The 18579-nt window shown below is 37.7% G+C and overlaps 1 protein-coding gene across 8 annotated transcripts in view; it reads right to left on the bottom strand.

Moving 5' to 3' along the window:
• Positions 1 to 18579, bottom strand: part of LOC139749096 (glycerol kinase 5) — an 87205-nt gene that overhangs the window by 56916 nt on the left and 11710 nt on the right. For all 8 annotated transcript variants that reach the window (XM_071662646.1, XM_071662643.1, XM_071662641.1 and 5 more), the window contains exons 2-8: positions 17914 to 18098; positions 12889 to 12982; positions 8235 to 8404; positions 5996 to 6085; positions 3547 to 3669; positions 3076 to 3267; positions 1466 to 1592 (exon numbers count right to left, since the gene is read on the bottom strand). In XM_071662646.1, coding sequence (XP_071518747.1) covers positions 1466 to 1592; positions 3076 to 3267; positions 3547 to 3669; positions 5996 to 6085; positions 8235 to 8404; positions 12889 to 12982; positions 17914 to 18063 — 946 coding nt within the window. In that variant the 5' untranslated portion in view covers positions 18064 to 18098. The remainder of the gene's footprint in view (positions 1 to 1465; positions 1593 to 3075; positions 3268 to 3546; positions 3670 to 5995; positions 6086 to 8234; positions 8405 to 12888; positions 12983 to 17913; positions 18099 to 18579) is intronic.

Genomic DNA, 18579 nt, shown 5'->3' with positions numbered 1-18579 from the left:
CTCCACCTCAGGAAATATCTGGTTTAAAAAGAGGGACATACATAAGTATACATTGGTGTATAGGAAAGATGGTAAGAGAACATTATTGGATTAGATATTAAATGATAGGCATGCAAAAAAGACTCACATATGTGAATGTGTTGGGATGTCTGATTGTTATCTGATGGAGGCAAGAGTGAAGCTTTGTAGGGGATTTTGGAAAAGTGGAAACTATATGAGTGAGAGTTGGGTGGTGAAAGTAAGTGAGCTTGGAAAAGATAAATGGGAAAAGAAATACCAGGAGAGACTGGGTGTAGAAGAGCAAAAGGTGAAAGTAATGCTAGGGGAGTGGGTGAGGAATGGGATTTATTTGGGGAAGCAGTGCTGGCATGTGCAAGAGAAGTGGGAGGCATGCTGAAGGTGGGAGGTGGGCAGGTGAGAAGGGATAGTGAGAGGTGAGACGAAAGAATAATGTTGCCAGTGAATGAGAAAAGAGGTGTATAGGTGGCAATTACAGGAAAAGTGCAAATGATTGGAAGATGTGAGAAAATGCAACAGGAGGTCTAGAGGAAGGTTTAGGGGTTGCAAAAGGTGGCAAATTAGAGTTGGGGTGAGAGATAATCAGTATTCTTCTTGAAGAGTACAACGTTTTGGAAGGCGGTTAATAGTATGAGAAAAACGAGAACGAATAGAAACATTGGCAAAAGAGGTAAATGGGAAGTGTTAAAAGGAATTGACAAGGTGAGGAGGAGATGAAGTGAACTTTTTGAAGCACTATTGAATATGTTTAATGACAGGCTGGCAGATGTATGGTGTCTGAGTTGCAGAGGTATGCAAAGTGAGAGTCATGAAAAGTGATTTCGCATTTCATGATTTCGCAAAGAAAGACAAGGCGGGGAAAACCCAGCGTATAATGAAATGTGGCAAAGCGGCTGGAGTAGATGGTATCACAATTGAAATTCTTAAGGCAGGAGGTGAGTGTGTTGTTGAATGGTTAGTTAGGATTTTCAATGCATGCCTGAAGCTTGGCAGAATGCATACATAATGCCAATGTATAAAAGCAAGAGGGACAAAGGTGACTGTCTGAACTAGAGAAGCACAAGTTTGTTGAATGTACCTGATAAGCTACATGGGATAGTAGTGATGGAGAAGGTGAGGGCATGCACAGAATATCATACTGAGGAGCAACAATGTGGTCTCACGAGAGGAAGGGGATGGGTGAATCAGTGTTTGCTTTATTTAATGTGTCCCAGATACTATGGTGATCAAAGAGGGTGAAATCCTAGCTTATACATCTCCTTGTGGTTAGTAAAACACTAGTTTAACTTCTCAACAAGTAACTATCTAATACTCAAGGTTTTACATAGCAGTGATAAAAATGAATACAAAAATCAATATATGTATTGCTTCTTCTTCCTTCGGATGAATGTTCTGATTACAATATAAATACAAAGAAAATCTGAAAGTTTAGAAAAAAGATTCTTACCTTTGACAGAAGCATGAGCCTTGTTGCCAGTGTTTACATTGAGAAAGGCACCTGTTCCCAAAGTTACCTTCACATCTCCTCGTTTAAACCCGCATGAACCAAACAAGGATGCACCTTGGTCTGACACCTAACAATAAAAACATTTAAGAATAGTGAGTCCATTTCATGTACATGCTTACTCTGGAAGCCTTAAGTGCTATGAAAAAATAGAAAAAAAAAAAATTATCAGGAACTTGCTGAAGGAAAGGTTTTTGTAAATATGTCATGCTGTTATTTTCCTATCTACAGAAGGATCTAAAACTAGCTAACTGTGCAACTATCATGAAGCAACTAGGCCCAAGACAACACAATCTGAGCTGATTCAAGAGAAAATCCCTTTAGAATATCAATTTTGAGAAAAGGATAATTGTGCTGAATCTTTACAAAACTACAAAATAAGCAAAAATTCTCATCACTTATGCTAAGTCTGATATACTGAAAAGTATGGTTATGGTAACCAACCAAGAAGTTTCTGGAAGAATATGCATGTGCTACACTGATATGAACAAATGAAGGGACATACAGGACACTAAGAATAACAAAAGTAAAAGAGGGGTTATGAAATAAGGGGTAAATGTAAAAATAAACTTTTTCACAAAGAGATAGAATTCAGTAATCGTCTTCTTTGCTGGAAAGTAATAAGATGCTGTGACTAAAACAGGAAGAGACATGTCCACTAATTCCTGATGAAAATAAAAGCATTTTATTGTACTTGCAAACAAATACGGAATATGGGTCCCATAAATCATAAGTTTGTGATAGGCAATCATTGCAATAAAATCCACCAGGTATAATGCCCACAACAAGATTCACACTAAAGAATTTCTGTTCAGCGAACACTCTGTCCTCACCATATTTACTTATGAAAGAGCATCTACAATGATATCCAGTGATTCTTCTATGAACGGTGCTGCCAAGAACAAACCTTTCTTGTGAATTAAACAGTATGAAGAAACAGTCCAAGACAACAGGGTCTGAGAGTGAGCCATCATTTTCTGTTGACAGATATCATTAACATATTCAAAACCAGTTTTATCAATATACCATCTTTTGTCTTGTCTCGTTATGGTTGATGAATACTAAACATAATTGCATGCATATGAAAACTGAATCAGAGTAACATGGTATACAAGGGCCAATGCTAGTAATGGAATGAACAAGGAAACATGAAGTGGTCAGGGAAACAAGAGAAAGGTAGGTGGGGTATAGCTCTGGAGAGGGAGTTCTGGTTTTGGTGCATTATACATGATAGCTATAGTGTGAAAGTGAGTGAACTAGGCTGTTTCTTCATCTGTCCCTGAAGTTACCTTGCTAGGTAAGACAAAATTAAGAAATTTATGATCTAACACAATTTCAAAATAGAGCATTCATCAAGCAGTAATATTCTTAGCTCACTAAAAGGCTCAGAATAAATAATAATGAAAAAAAGGATAAGAGAGGGAACTTCTTCTTTGAATGCTCTAGCATTTCTCCCACACTACTCCTTTCATGAGCAACCTAGACCGAAGGAGTATCTAACTGCATCAAGGATGTATACATACAAGAATCAGTACAAATATAAATAACCTCACCACTGCTGTGATAGGGATTGGAACACCGAAGAACTTCGGTGAACATACTCCCCAGTCTCCTACAGAATTACGCAGCTCTGGGAAAATGCTCCTGGGCATATCAAAGACACTAAGGAAGAATTCATTCCAGTCTTCAATGAAAGGATCATATAAAGCTGTTCCACTGGCATTGGAATAATCAGTGGCATGAATCTGTATGATGAAAAGATAATATCTGTAAAATCATTTAAACATGTTAAAGAAAATCATTACAATACTAAAAATATCCATAAATATATACATATACACTTTTTAGTGTGCGTGTGTGTGTGTGTGTGTGTGTGTGTGTGTGTGTGTGTGTGTACATGTTTGTGTGTGTGTGTGTGTGTTCGTGTATGTGTGACAAATTCTGTTTTCACTGCAAATACTGCATCTCTTCTGACAAGAATTAATACTGTTCTCTTCATACAAGTTATTAAGAATATGGCTTACCTTCCCCTCAGTTAGCTTGTAGATAAGCCATGTGTCAATGGTTCCAAACATTACATGGCCCTTGCGTGCCAGTTCCCGAACCCTCTGATCATTTTCCAGGACCCACTTCAACCTCATATTTACCTATAATTGCAAACTGTTATAGTATAAGTAATATCTTACATGAAACATTGGTATGTAATAACAAAAAATTTAATTAATCTTATGTCCAATAATCCATCTATAACTCTGATACCCATTCCCTCTGAGAACTCCCATCAAGGGGTGGCCATGGCAAAATAGTCTCCACTTATCCCTGTCTTTACATGCCTCCCTTGCATCCTCTTGGTCAATCTTTCCTCACTCATTCTCTCCATGTGACCAAACCATTTCAAAACACCCTCTTCTGTTCTCTTAACCACACTCTTTTTATTACCACACATCTCTCTTACCCAATTATTACTTACTCGATCAAACCACCTCACACCACATATTGTCCTCAAACATCTCATTTCCAGCACATCTACCCTCCTCCGCACAACTCTATCTATAGCCCATGCCTCGCAACCATGTAACATTGTTGGAACCACTATTCCTATTATCCCAAAACTTTTCACTTAACTTTCTTCCGAAATCTTCATATACTCTGCTTTCCTCTATCAGCTTCTTAACAATCCACTTACATATTCTGTATTCTTTCCTCCTCCTTTGCTATACTTCTACAGGTACATTCCTATTGAGCACTCTATCATATGTCTTTTTCTTCTCTTCCAAAGCATTTCTAATCACTTCTATCCACCATGCACTGCACTTTTTACTCCTGTGTCTCACTACCTTGTATCCAACTACTGATTCTACAACCTTTACTAGGAAGGAGTGAAAATACACAATTACATAAAAATAAAGAATGAAAAAATCTATGTGAATACCATACATATAACAAGTGACACAACAGCCAGCCAGCAATAAAAGCATAACAGGACAAGGAATGAGTACAGCATGACAGGGATGGAGGAGCAGAGACACTAAGAAAAGAATGTTCTGGAACAGGCAGGGAATAATCCAAGATTTTTCCACAAAATAAAGAGTATAGTACTGTTGGATGAAGACCACCTAATTAGGCTGAGGTATTTAGAAGGAAGAGCGATAGTGGATGGTGTAAAGATATACGAGGAGCAAGCAAAAGCAAACTGGGGTGGAGATGAGGTCTTGGAAAGCATTCAAATTGCTAGAAAACATATTAGCAAACAAGTATATGGCCTTGATCATTATCATAAAATGGTCTTGATGAAGTTTTTGCATTTTTGCAGAAACAGTATCTAATACATTTTAAGACTAGTCACTGGAAAAGAGTAAATATTGAGCATATCATTAGGATAGGAGACTGAGAAATTATGATTAACTACAGTCTCTCTGATGAATGTGGTCTGCAAAAAAATAATGTGAGCAAATGGATGAGTACGTGCAAAGGAGAAATTACCTAAGAGAGAGACAAAAGGGTTTTAAGTAAAGGTCATGCACTTCAAATATCTCAAACTTCTATTAGAGAGTGAGCTTTGTTTTAGACAAAAGAGATGGATGTGGCTGTGTCCCTGAACTGCCAGAAAGTGTATGACACTGCATTACAAAGGATATTGCAGCTATGCCTTATTTCACCTGATGCGACCTTCTCACTTTCTATCTAACCATTCACCATGATTCTCTCACATGTGGGAGATGAGAGTAAGGTGGGGTGACTGTGGTGAGATATTTAACCATGAAAAAACATATCAGAAATGGCCACAATTGTAAGAAGTTTCTGTGTTAGTTGAATCATCTAATGTGCTGAAAGGGAATACAATAACCATAAGGCTAGTTTTCTAAAGAGATGGATCAGAGTAAAATCAGTTTGCAGAATGAAGAACTGAAATTGCAGAAAAGTTTAGATAACTGGAAGTGCATTTAAATGAGGATGGTACCTCAAAAAAGTCATAATATGGAGAATAATGATGGGTTGCACTAAAATATCTGATGAGTGGGAATAATTTAAACATAATGTACAAGAACTTTGCAAGATGGAGTCCTTTTCCCAGTGTATGGATGTGAAACCCAAGGGCATATAGGACAGGACAGTTGAAAGATGGCAGCACTTGTGATAATTGATTTACAGAGTACAGTTGGAATTCAGAAGATATGTATAAATCCACATCAGGAGAATGGTGAAGGGGCAATTTGAAACTAGATCATCAAAATAGCCTTAAAGTACATCATGGAAGAGATTTCTGGATATATACCTCGCAAACGCGGGAGACAGCGACAAAGTATAATAAAAAAAAAATAATACCTTAAAACACAAATTAGACCTAAGCTAAAATATAAACAAAACATAATGAATTGCAGAACTAATACAATATGTCATTTTATCAAGAGGTACTGTAACATGAACACAAACAAGGCTATTTCAAAAGATTAAGACATTTCAATCACTCACCTGAATATTCATGAAAGTAAGTACACTTGCTGCAAGGTATCTTTTGCTTCTTAAAATTCTGTATAATATGGAGCTGACAAATCGTATCATCTGTAATGAAAATCAGAAAACTATTAATATATACACCATTTACTATGGTTAAGTGTCCTAGAGTGATTTCTGCACTGATCTGGGATATCAGAATAACATACTGGTGACCATGACTTTACTAAAAAATTTCTATCTTTCCACATTCTCTTTTGCCTAGCCAGTATATTATCACATCCAGTTTCCTAAAAGTGCGGCATCAAATAACATACTTTCTAGTTAATTAGCATCATAGCATCAAGATGAAGGTACATCAATTGGTAATAAAGATTTGGCTTCGTGCCTGTAAAAAAAATGATTGTAGGCTATACCCTCACTCATTATTATATTTTCTGTAATTTTCGAGCAACTCAATTACCATAGGTGAGGGAGAACAGGAAAACAATAATGCCACAGTCATATAAAATACACGCAAAAAACATCTTGCTATAACAGAGCAATAGCATGCCCATCCAATGTATCCATCATTCAGGCAGGATTAAATAGCACAACCCATTCTTATGCAGTGCTTCCAAGAAAAAATATTTCTTTGGTCTATATATAATGGAGCAAGAGTCTGTGTTCACTATGTCAGGCAACTACAGTTAAAGAGATCAGACAAGTCACCAATGGTCACAGTGACTGGACTGGCCACCCATAGGTGGGGGTTCTAGGGATAAGAGGGGGCTATGCATAGGATGGGTATCTGGGAGGAAAGGGCTGTGCAAGGGGTGGCAATCTTGGGAGGGGAGGGCCCTGCCAGCAGTGAGAGTTATGGGATGGGAGGGCCATGCAGGGGGTGGAGGTTAGGGGAGAGGAGGGTTACTTTTTAACAGTTAAACAAACAAGCCTCTCCTCTCTTTCTCAACCTTCCCTCCATTTCTGAGGCTAAAGACACATGTTCCTACATCCTCATTGTGAATTTTACAGAGCCTTTCAGCACAATGCCCTGGTTCATAGCAACTGAAATCCATTTTTTACCACAGAAATTGTTGAGTTCAGCGTAAATTCCTCGAATATAGCTTCTTTTTAAGTCTGGTCTCATCTTTGCTGTTCTTTACATCCTTGAATACAACATAATAAAAACTAAACCATCAAATGATCATTTTTCCATTAAATATATCATATATGATATTCTCAGTTTCCATGCTACTCTGTGAAAATAAGATCTAGAAATATCAATCACACTCATTTTAGTGTGTTCATTGACAAGCTGGTAATGAAATTCTTGCTGTATACACTTAAAAACTAGTTTCCATGACTCTCTCTTTCACTGAGAATCCAAATTTCCCCATACCTTCTTTCTACCATACCCTATATCACCTAAAGTGGAAGGTTAGAGGGACATCCTTGCCATTCACCACTCTGTGGGGCTAGAGTTGAGGGTCTCCAGTTTGAAAAAATCTATTCCATTGGAGCTGCATGCCTTTTTGCATTTTGATCCACCCCAGGGAAAAGGCAACTGAGTTAAGGATAAGTGATAAACAGGTACATGAATAGGAGGATACTGTGAGTAACCAACAGACAGACTTTCAAAACCTGTCTTTCATTCTCTGACTCCACTTACCTATTTATAACCCAACCAATTTTCTCCAACTTCAATCAATTATCAGAGCATTCAAAAAATTAATTTTCACAACCTACAGCTGCCCTCTACAATAGATCAAAACAAATGACAGTGCTTTACCTTTACTGTCAGAAAATATATTCCACTATCTAATTAAAAGATCCGCATAATGCTTTTGCAAAAAAAAAAATATATACATATATATACCATTAAATTTTTGGGAGAATAGAAAGATGTTCTGGAAGGAGGTAAATAAAGTGCATAAGACAAGAGAACAAATGGGAACATCGGTGAAGGGGGATAATGGGGACGTAATAACAAGTAATGGTGAAGTGAGAAGGAGATGGAATGAGTATTTTGAAGGTTTGTTGAATGTGTTTGATGATAGTAATAAAGGTTAGTTGCTGTTCAAAGTAAATTGAAGCCAACTTATCTAATCTTTCGACTATTTATTCTCAGAATTCAATTTGCATGCCTAAAGGTGTCCAACAAAATTTCCTTTCTTTCTTTCTCTAGTCTATCAATAACAGCTTTTGTACCTACACTTCGTTTCAATTCTACATTTCCTTGCTATACCTTAAAACAAAACCATTATCAATGCTTCACCTTCATTGTCAAGCATGTATTCCATTGTTTGACTAAAGTGTCAGCTCGAATATCTTTCCATGTAATAAAGTTGTGAAATGCTTCACCAGTTCGTCGGTCCCAAGTGATGAAGGTTGCTCTCTGTGTACTTAAGCCGAGACACCGAATGGTCCCAGGATTTAGCCCAGCATCTGAATATATGTAAGAAAATTTGATATCAATTTTTTCCAAGCATATATGCATTTAGAAGTAATAACTAAATGAAAAATTCTGAACCCAGTTAAAAAAAGTTTCACATATAATTATTGTATATCTCAAAAAAGTTCTTATACATATAAAAAGACAATTGTACATTATCTCAGAAAGCTCTTATACATATAAAAAGACAAGAAAAATTAAGTATTATCACTTAATGTTCTTTTTTTTTTTTTTTTTTTTTTTTTCTTTGTCGCTGTCTCCCGCGTTTGCGAGGTAGCGCAAGGAAACAGAACTTAATGTTCTAGGATGATATAAACAGGGAGCAGGGAAATACACAGCATTCTAGCTGTTAGCATAAGAAGCAGATCAGTTAAGACCACTGTGACCACTCAGCTGATCCTGTTCAGAGGGATATAATAAAACATCATTTGAATCATTCAAAGTGCTGAGTGTCACAGCACTGAAATATACAGCTGAGCAAGTTGGAAGTCCACGCACTATCTCCAGTCTGCAAAAACATCATAATTGAAGAAAAGTGTGATTTTGCTTATCATATCAGTATTCTCTGAGTATCCTTTGATGTATATATATACCCATCTTTATGCATCCATATATAAAAAAGTCATGTTTCTTCATGCAATATCTTTTTTCTGTCAAAGTTCAAAAACCTTTTTGGTTATTGGTATGCAATGGAGCATCTCTCACAAAATAATCACTTTGTCTACCACATATAAAACACAACCACTTACATGTAATAGTATTTTCAATGTCCCCTCTATTTACATACGGAGAAACAAAAGCATATAAACTCCTCTGAAGCCATGTGCACCTTTAGAAAAAAAGTAGTTACAGAAGTAGGGCCCCCAGCTCCAGTCCTGCATGCTAGCAAAGATAGGAATACCTAATTCCCTTCAGCTAATCTTCAAGCAACCTACCCTTATCTTAAGAATATTCTCTAAGCCATCCATTACTATGCAAGAGATTATGGGGAATACATTGTCAACAGACATTACACTCTCTCCTCAGGACTGAATGTTATGACTGACTGATTTATTGTATATTTTCAATTCTTATGAAAAATATATAATTCAGTCCAATTACTATTCATAGTAGCAAACCACACTTTCTTTTATCTATTTACATCTCAGAAATAGTCTGTAAATCAAAATATAAAAAGAAATCCTCCCTTACGTGATTACTTTATATTAAGTGTATACAGTGGATGCATACCAAATAACTGGAAAAGGAGTTACCAATAATGAATATATAAACTTCCTACCTATGTAACTGTAAAAATCACAACATTGTGAAGTAAAAAATGCATCCTAGTAAGCTATATTTCACAGTCAATCAAATCTTTTTTTTGGCATTGGAGGCTCCAGTCATGGACAAAAGTCAACATCAAGACTGGGCCTTAATTGAAATAGAGAGAGGTTAATGAATGGGGAAAAAGAAGAGACAAGGTAAAGTATTTATAAATTCTGGAGGAAGTGAAAAACCTGTCTTTTAAAATGTGCCAGGTCATAGTTACTGGGAAAGACATAAGAAGGTAAAGAGTTCTACAGCTTCAAGGTGTGGGGAAGAAATAATTATCAAAATAACCCACCCTTGAGTTGCCAATGGCCACAAAATCATCATAAGATGCATAAGCTTCCTGAGTATTGAGTAGTCTTGCTAGTGGTGAGGGCACAACAACTAGTTTTCAGAAGCAATAACCAAAGTAATACCTAAAGAAGAGGAAAAGTTACCCAACATTGTGGTGCAGGGCATGCTAGTTACGTTTAGAAGTTAGACTGTGAGACTTTATAAGTCGGACTGGTTTTGACTCAACTCTGCTCAGTACAAATGCAGCGTTAGAACCACCCCAGATGTGACAGCAGGACTCCATGCAAGAATGGATAAATTCTTTGTAAAAACCAAGCAACTGTTCGGAAGAAATGATATTTCGACATCTAAGCAGAGCTCCCGGTTTCTCTGATGCAAACTTAGCTATTTCCTTAACGTGGGGTTTCCAAGATGGAGTGGACATTACAGTAATATCAAGTATGTTCATTGAGTCAAGAGGCAGAATTACAGAACCGTCGAAAGAGAGAGGAATGTTGTGATGAATTTTCGAAGAGATGGGCAGAAACTGGGTCTTAAGAGGCATTAAACTTAACCAGATTTTGTCTACCCCACTGAGATATCCAATCCAAGTCTGAGTTTACTGAGAAACTTGTGTCAAGACGAGATGCAGATCAAGTCAGAGAAGGAGCAGAATTGTAAGATGTGAAGGAATGAAGCATTGAGAAATCAATGTTAAGAGTGCATTTGGCAACAGTAAACCCACAATTTAATGGACCAATAGGGGGAAAGGGGTGTCCGTTATTGTCAAAAGTCCATTAAATCGAATGTAACCTATTTCTGTGCCACATTTAAGTTTACATGCTTTCTTTTAACATCTCTATCACTGTAGGATTTAGTGTGTGGTACGATAGTTGAGCAACAGGCACCTGGCAACATGGGAACGCTCACAGAGCAGTTGAAGGCAGGAGTCAGATTGAGATAGAGGTGATGCCATCCCTCTCCTGTGTAAGCGTACTTCTTTAAAACAAAATGAGGATGGACTACCTGCTTTCACTGCACCTCTTACAATCACTTGATGCCACTTTGGACTGTAAAGATTGCAAAACTACTAAATAAATAAAGTAAAAATTCTGAAATAACAGAAACACTCTGTAAACAAACTGACCGCACAATAGCTTGAGGCAGACTGAGACCAAAACAAAGCAAGACTACACCATGCTACCAAAAGCAAGTGAGATATGAAATGCACATGTTGCAGCATTTGAGATTTTTAAAATGTTTCTATTTCAAATTCTTATCAATGTACTGTATTATCATTTGTCTGTTAAATCCAAAATCTGTTATGTCAGGGTCTAAACTGTGGGTTAACTATGCTTGTAGAAAGAAAATCGTTAGGAAAATGGTGAACAACTGTACAAAAAGGACAAAATCTTGAGGGACACCACTGTTTATGGATAAAGGAGGACAGGCTGATCCATCAATATGCATAGAGATAGATTGGCTAGAGAGGATGCTAGATATGAGGGGGCAAAGGGAGGGATGGAAGCTAAAAGAGGGGAGCTTAAAGATAAGACCACAGTGCCACATCCTGTCAAAAACTTTGGATACATCAAAGCAATTACATAGGATCTTGCCTTACAGAAGCCATACAGGCAATCAGAGAGAAGACTGTGAGATGCAAGATGTCTGGGGATATAGGAGTTGAAGAGGGATTTAAAGACTCAAGAAATGGAAAATATCAAAGCAACAGGAAAAAAAAAGGTAGAAGTGTTCAAACAGACACCCTTCTTAGGGATGAGATGTATCAATGCATGCTTCTCAAAAGAAGGGAAAGTTCTGGATTTTAAACAGAAACGGAACAGATGAGCAAGCACAGGTGCAAGTTCAAGATACATTCCTTCAGTACATGAGGATGGATGCCATTAAGACCATTAGCCTAACTTGTGTCAAGAGAGAGATTATGGGAAGGGGTATGGGATTAAAAAAAGGAGCATTAGGGTATGAAGGAATGTCAGAGTCGTCCAAGGTACAGTTAAAGAAAACACAAACTAATCATGTAGCAATGCATTATTTCCTTTTAGAAGTTAAAGGAAACACAGGAACTAATCATGTAGCAATGCATTATCTCCTTTTAGAACAACTTTTAGTTGGGAGTAGGTGATAAGGTAGTCAATGAGCAGGGAAGTACATTACCAGTACTACCTGCATGGGTATCAGGAGAGTTAGGCAGCTGCAGAGTGAGCCAGCATTTCAATGGCCATCAGTTGCACACCTCTGACCTAGTAACTATCTTTTCTTTCTGCCTCACACACATATGGACTACTGGCATTCTGTCCACAAACAGACACTCTCTTCCTGTCACACATAACACTTGATAATACTTAACTCACAAATCTCATTCTTCATAACTCCAGATTTTCCTGTGGCGAGTGTTATGTGCTAGCCCTGTTTTTTGGCAAAATGGTTGGAGTAATAGAAAGAAGTAGTAGGTAGAACATTTAGGCAGAATCAGTAGGTAGAAAAGTTAGACGGGAGCATTAGGTAGTAGTCAATAGGGACATTAGGTGGAAGCCTCCACAAACACAGCACTAGACTTTGCCCTCTGCTAGTGGCCTGTCAAGGGTGAGGAACTAAAGGATAAGAAGTGGCAGTGGAGTTCACTAGTTATGGAGACTCTATTGCTATGGCCATCCCCTTGAGGGGGTTCCAGAAGGGAACAAGCATCAGAGATATAGATAGATAGACAGAGTAGAATCAACTTCTAAATTCCATTAAGGTGTAACAGAGCTAAATCTAAATATCACAGGTTAAGCCCAGTTCTATACCGAGAGACTGAGCATGCTGGACAGTGAGCATGTGTATCTGCATCACAATCTCAAATTTGCAATATTCTTATACCAGTTGGACTTACTAGATACAGCTGCATTTATGACTGTGATAAACTTTTCCCATAGTTCTTCTGGATCCATTTCCACCCGTTCAGGGGAAGGGTATAAAAGGGTCACCTGAAAATGGAAAGGTGAACTTTATTACAAGCTTGGTACATAATTCAGCATGGGCATTTATCATAAATGCAACTTTCAGTAAAATCTTTTTGTATTCTTCTTGTGAGCTGGCAAAATACTCAATATAAAGCAGACATACAAAACTGATGAGTGAACAATTTTGGGTTCTTCAAGGGAAGCTCCTACATATATAATATACATGATATGGCCACTGAAAACTACTCAAAGTACTCCTCGTAAGAAAGGACACCCGTCACTGTTACAGGCAAACACAATTCAACTAATCTATCTGTATTTTAACATATGAGGGGATGAGCCCTCTTACTGTCTCCTAGGTGACTGAGGCATGTACAGCTAGCAGTCAGCATGCATAAAAATGTGTACAATAAGTATAAAATTGTCTAGTTATTGGTCTTACATTTTTTACAAGCACTTTAAAAGTGGCTGTTCTAAAATACTATATACAACAGACAGTAAATCTTATAACACCACCATTACAGCAAGTTTGTCAAGATGCATACTACCACCGATGCATGAATGTTTTCAATATTCTTAAATGTGTGATACTGTTTTTTGGTAATATATTGTATTTTCTTATCTGAACTTGCTTCTAAATGACTGCTCATGTCATATATTGAAAAGAAAGATGCATGTTTGTTGTTGCTTGAAAGGTTTCTGAGTGTTGTGATGTAACTGTGAGGTCAACTGCACAAGACAGGACTTTCACAGTCCTACTCAAATATATCTGCAGATGATGCAAAGGTTATGAGGGAAGTGAAAAGCAAGAAACTAAACAGACTGTCAAATATCAGAATAACTTTCAAGTCTATGGATAAAAAACATTTAGCAAGCTGTTCATATTCTTCAGAAGGCAAAAACTACAATATGCTATTTGACAGCAGACAATTTTGCCCCCTTAAATATTCTCTTAATATGGGACTCTGATCTCAGGTTTGGGACAGTGTGTACTCCTAAATCCCTATCACACACACACACATCAATGTTGAGGCCATCTTTCACTCTGTTCCATTCTCATTACATTACATTTGGTCTGGTTGAATTACATCGACCACATTTTAGACCAACTTTCGAGTCTGTTTAGAACTGATCACAACCTTAAAAGTTTTTAAGAAACTGACAAAAAGGACAGTGGCCATTTCAGTGAGAGATGTGGGGATGAAGCAACCAGAGGACATAACATATGATTAAGTAAGAAACTTATAAATAAGGATGTAAAGAAATACTCTTATAGTACAAGAGTTGGGGATGAATGGAACAGATTGATTGACAACATACATAAATTAAAAAGGTTATACGGTAAAAATATCAGTAGGGAAGGCTCAAGAGACAGGGGTAGGCCTACAACTTTTAAACTTCCTCCATATACAGTTCAAAGAGGTCATTACAGTGTAATCTGCAGAAGATAGGTCATGTAGGAAGAGACTGAAGAGAGGTAGATAAAGAACTGCTCATTAAAGAACCCTTCAGTACAGCATGAAGGTTTTAGAAATGAAGCCTTTGTGAATGACTGTGGCTTATTGGCCAGCTATGAAATTAGTTAATCACTTTTTGTCATTTCTGTAAAGTGGTGCCAATTATCATTCAAGACAGGATACATACGGGGACTGTGTCAAGCGCTTTCTTGATATCTACTGCCACTTGTACAGTGTGAGAAATGGCAGTGGTTAATTGAAGCCCTCAAAGATGTACTGTGTAAGATCCATCAGCAGTGAGGTAGTGAAGTGACTGAGTCTAAAGACATGATGTACAGATGAGAGTGGAGAGCACAGATTGATTCTGTTTCTCAGTTTCTCACAGAGTTTGGTTTCTAGTCACAGGCAATAGGATGAAGGAGAGTTAGGGGTTCAATGGGTTTCAGGATGGGTTCTATGATGCCAAGTTTCCAGACATCTGGGATTTTGTTGTACGGTCAAGAGTAGCTGAAGACGTGTAACTGTTTAGACTGCATATGGGTCAGAGTGTTTTATGAGGAAGTCTGATTTGTTCTAATGGTCAGTTTTCATGGTTTTCTTCCAGGTTTTCAAATAATCCTGAATATCAGTGGGTGTAAAGGGCTGAGGAGCAGTTGTTTTTGGGTGGCTCTTAAGTAGGTTCTTCAAGACTGTCCTGTTTAGAGGTGAAGCTAGTTTGTGATCAATTTTTTGATACTATGTCATGAGGATGTCTGTGTGTTCTCAGACAGAAAGGATGTTAATCTGGGTTTGAAGTGCTTCATGTATGGAGACTGGTGGTGTGAGATGCGTGAATTTTCTTTACTGTTTGCCAGAGTTGGTTGGTGTTGGTTTTGTGGTCCACAACATCAAAGAAGGTGTGTCACTCGGCAGTCTGTTTTCAAATGACTGGTTTGTGGAGGGGGTGTTTAAAGTTTGAATATGCCCTAAAAATTTCTGCTGATGGCAAGTGGTTTGCCTGAGCATATTTCTTTGCTTTATAATGTCTTCAATTTCTGGGAAGAACTTTGGCTTATATTGCTTTATGTCCTTGTGGTGTGCACTTTTTGCTGGTTTGGTTGGTAGTGTTGATGATGTGTAAAATACATGATATGGGGATAGGAAACTTATGTATGAAATTCTGAGGTGAGGATTTTATGTACAGTAAGAATGCTGGGCAACGTGCATTCCTAATTTGTTGTTTTTTCTGTGTTGTTTGGGCAATTATGTATTTGTACTGTATTGGAAGGGAGTTCAATATCCATGGGGCCCCATCTCTTAAGTTAGTTTAAGTGCTATCAAGATGGGTAAGTGATCAGAGGAGAATGTGTGTAGTTTGCTCCAAGTCATTCTTGTGTGGAGTATTGGGGTGCAAAATGTAATGTCCAATGAAGTTGGCTGTTGGAAGTGATGGGTCGGAAGTATGTTTGAGTGGTTAAGCTGAGGATGAGAAAGGGGTGCTGCTTGTTTATAGTAAGATCGCCTATGGGATATTTATATTTAGTGTGTGTGATAAGCCACGCAGAATGGTGGATACTGACATCACACAAATATATCCTGGGTGTGCTGGTTAGCTTTTTTTATTTGGAGAGTGCATTTTTTTTTTTTTTTTTTTTTTTGGGGGGGGGGAGAATCTGGTGAGGGAAGGTTTATAGGTGGTGATTACATTGTAAGTGTTGTGTGATGTTACCGGACTTCACTAATTTGCGAGTGAAAATTCACCTTCAGCAAGGCTAAACGAACAAAGTAGTCTTCTCTCAAACCTCTTGCTAGAAAGAAGTTCCATCATTTCCCACTTTCTCACTGCAGCACATTCTTAAAGCTCCAAGAGCCCCATCAAAAAGGTGCTAGGTTATGTACAATAACAATAATCAATGTTTTTCAGTTCTATTTTCACGGATTGTGCTTCCAGTGTTTTCACAGTTTGTAATATGTTTTGTGCTTTGAATGGTGTCTATGAATTGAACATTGTGGAGTATAATTGTCATGGGTCCTCCTTATTGACTGGATACCTGTATTATGTTAACACTGTAACTGTGATCACAGGCAATTTTTTGTCTTTTACTGCATTTGGCAACTACAGTACACTGCCATAAAAAAATTCCCTTAACCGTTAAAGGTGACTACAGGCTCTCAAGATTTGTGTAAACCACCTTTCCCAGAAGCTGCTGTCATCTGGTGGCAGCAAAAGCACTCAACACTGGAGGCAGAAACAGGGAGAGGTGTTCACTGGTAGCTTTCTTGCTGTTTTCTCACAGTTCACCGATTTTGTTACACAAATAAGGTAAGTCTTTTACTCTGTTACTTCATTATAGGCACTGTGAGTATGCTTTGAGTAAATACGTGAAAAAAGGCATATACTGAATTTTACTTTATATTTGCTTGGTACATGCTGTTTGGTACTGGGGGTAGATCCTGTGGAATGTGACCTGTATAGTTCGATTCTGCATGAATCAGACCAAGGCCTGTGTACTTTGTTGTAATCATTTTGCTTCATAATGCAGTACAGTGATATTTCAACTTCGTTCATGTATGAATAAATGATATGCATACAAATAATAATCACATTTTTGATGCATTTATTGTTAGAAATGGATTTCTCATGGTCTCTTCATACTAGAAAAGTATCCTTTGAGCACTCATTTTTTAGCAAATTAACGTAAATCTATGAAAATACAGCTGAAATTGTATGGCGCATTTAATGGGTTAAGGCTGCGTAGTAACAGAATGGAGGATATGTAGATTTGGGTATAAGTCTGGTTTCGTGAATGTGAGCTGAGGGTATGTGTTTGTTTTTGAAGTTGGTTATGTACATCTTTGTGACTGTTTTTTTATTCCACTGGAATTGAGATGTAAGATATTTGGTGTGTTAATGGGGTTTTGTGTAGTGGTACAGTCAGTTTTCTCAAGCGAAGCTGTGTACACTTTGCTGATGTTTGCTGGGTGTTCACACTGTGTGTGTGTGTTTAGGTGGGCACTCTGAGTATTAATATCCAAGTGATTGCTGCACATCCATATCTCTGGGTTGTCTTTTGTAGAGGGATGGGATGTGCAGTGGAGGTGACGCCCCTTAAAATAGATGGGATGTGCAGTGGAGGTGATGCCCCTTAAAATAGATGCTACAAATAAGTAGTGCTTTCTGATGGTGGGGATTTGGCATTATGGGCATATGTACATTATGGGTCTAGGTTAGGATAAATGTTACTGCCATGCACAGGTTGTTGGGAGATGGGAGCTGGGATATCACCCCAAACGGTGAAGAAATGAGTGTGGGTATGCAAAGTGTTTAGGTTTGAATCATGATCCACTATAGTAACCTTATACAACCTAAAGCTCAACTACATCAAGGAGCATGGTAAAAGTGGACTCCTTTGGAGTAAGAATGTCTTTTGATGAGGTTACACTCCAATAATGCAGCCTTGCAATGAGTGACTTTTCAGGGATGTATATGTAAGGTACTTTACTTAGTTCTATATGTACCTTTTCTTCTGCTTTTCCACAGACTCGAGCATTCTTATCATAAATGAAACAGCGAAGTGTAGTGGTTCCAAGGTCAAGGCTGGCAATATAACAAGCTTCCTGGCCAGGGGACGGATCTGGGGTCTGGTTACTCTGCTCAGAGGCACCCATGCTGAACTTGTCATAACTTAGCAACCACTAAACAACTGAAATAATCAAATGCTAAAGTTAGTTGCTATCTATACCAACAGTCATTAAATGATCCTCAATACATAACTACAACACTAGCAGCCATTACTCAACATCTACTACATACCAAAAACATGATAAAACACGTTAATATTTTAAATGTTTTTGCAATTCTAAACTTACCCACTTCACATCTGTAAACATAAAAACACTAAATGATAAGTAATGTCAGTTAATGCATTATTCAAACACTACAAAAAACAATTTGAAGACATTTTCTGTGGCCAAAAGGTGGCAAAATAAGAGGTAAGGAGGTTACCTGACCTGAGGTTTTAAAGTGAAAAATTAACTACAACAGTATGTATCATCATGAGTACCCCATCAGACAAATGTCCACCTGAAACCACACTCCCCAAACACATATGAGCTACACTTTCTCATCTATTCTCTGGAAATCATCCCTTTCCATGCCTGAAACCATAGAAACACTAAATGCTA

Source organism: Panulirus ornatus, chromosome 6 (assembly GCF_036320965.1).
Source record: "Panulirus ornatus isolate Po-2019 chromosome 6, ASM3632096v1, whole genome shotgun sequence".
Classification (NCBI taxonomy): domain Eukaryota; kingdom Metazoa; phylum Arthropoda; class Malacostraca; order Decapoda; family Palinuridae; genus Panulirus; species Panulirus ornatus.
Note: the sequence above shows the minus strand (reverse complement) of the source record. Positions and strands in the feature narration are given on the sequence as shown.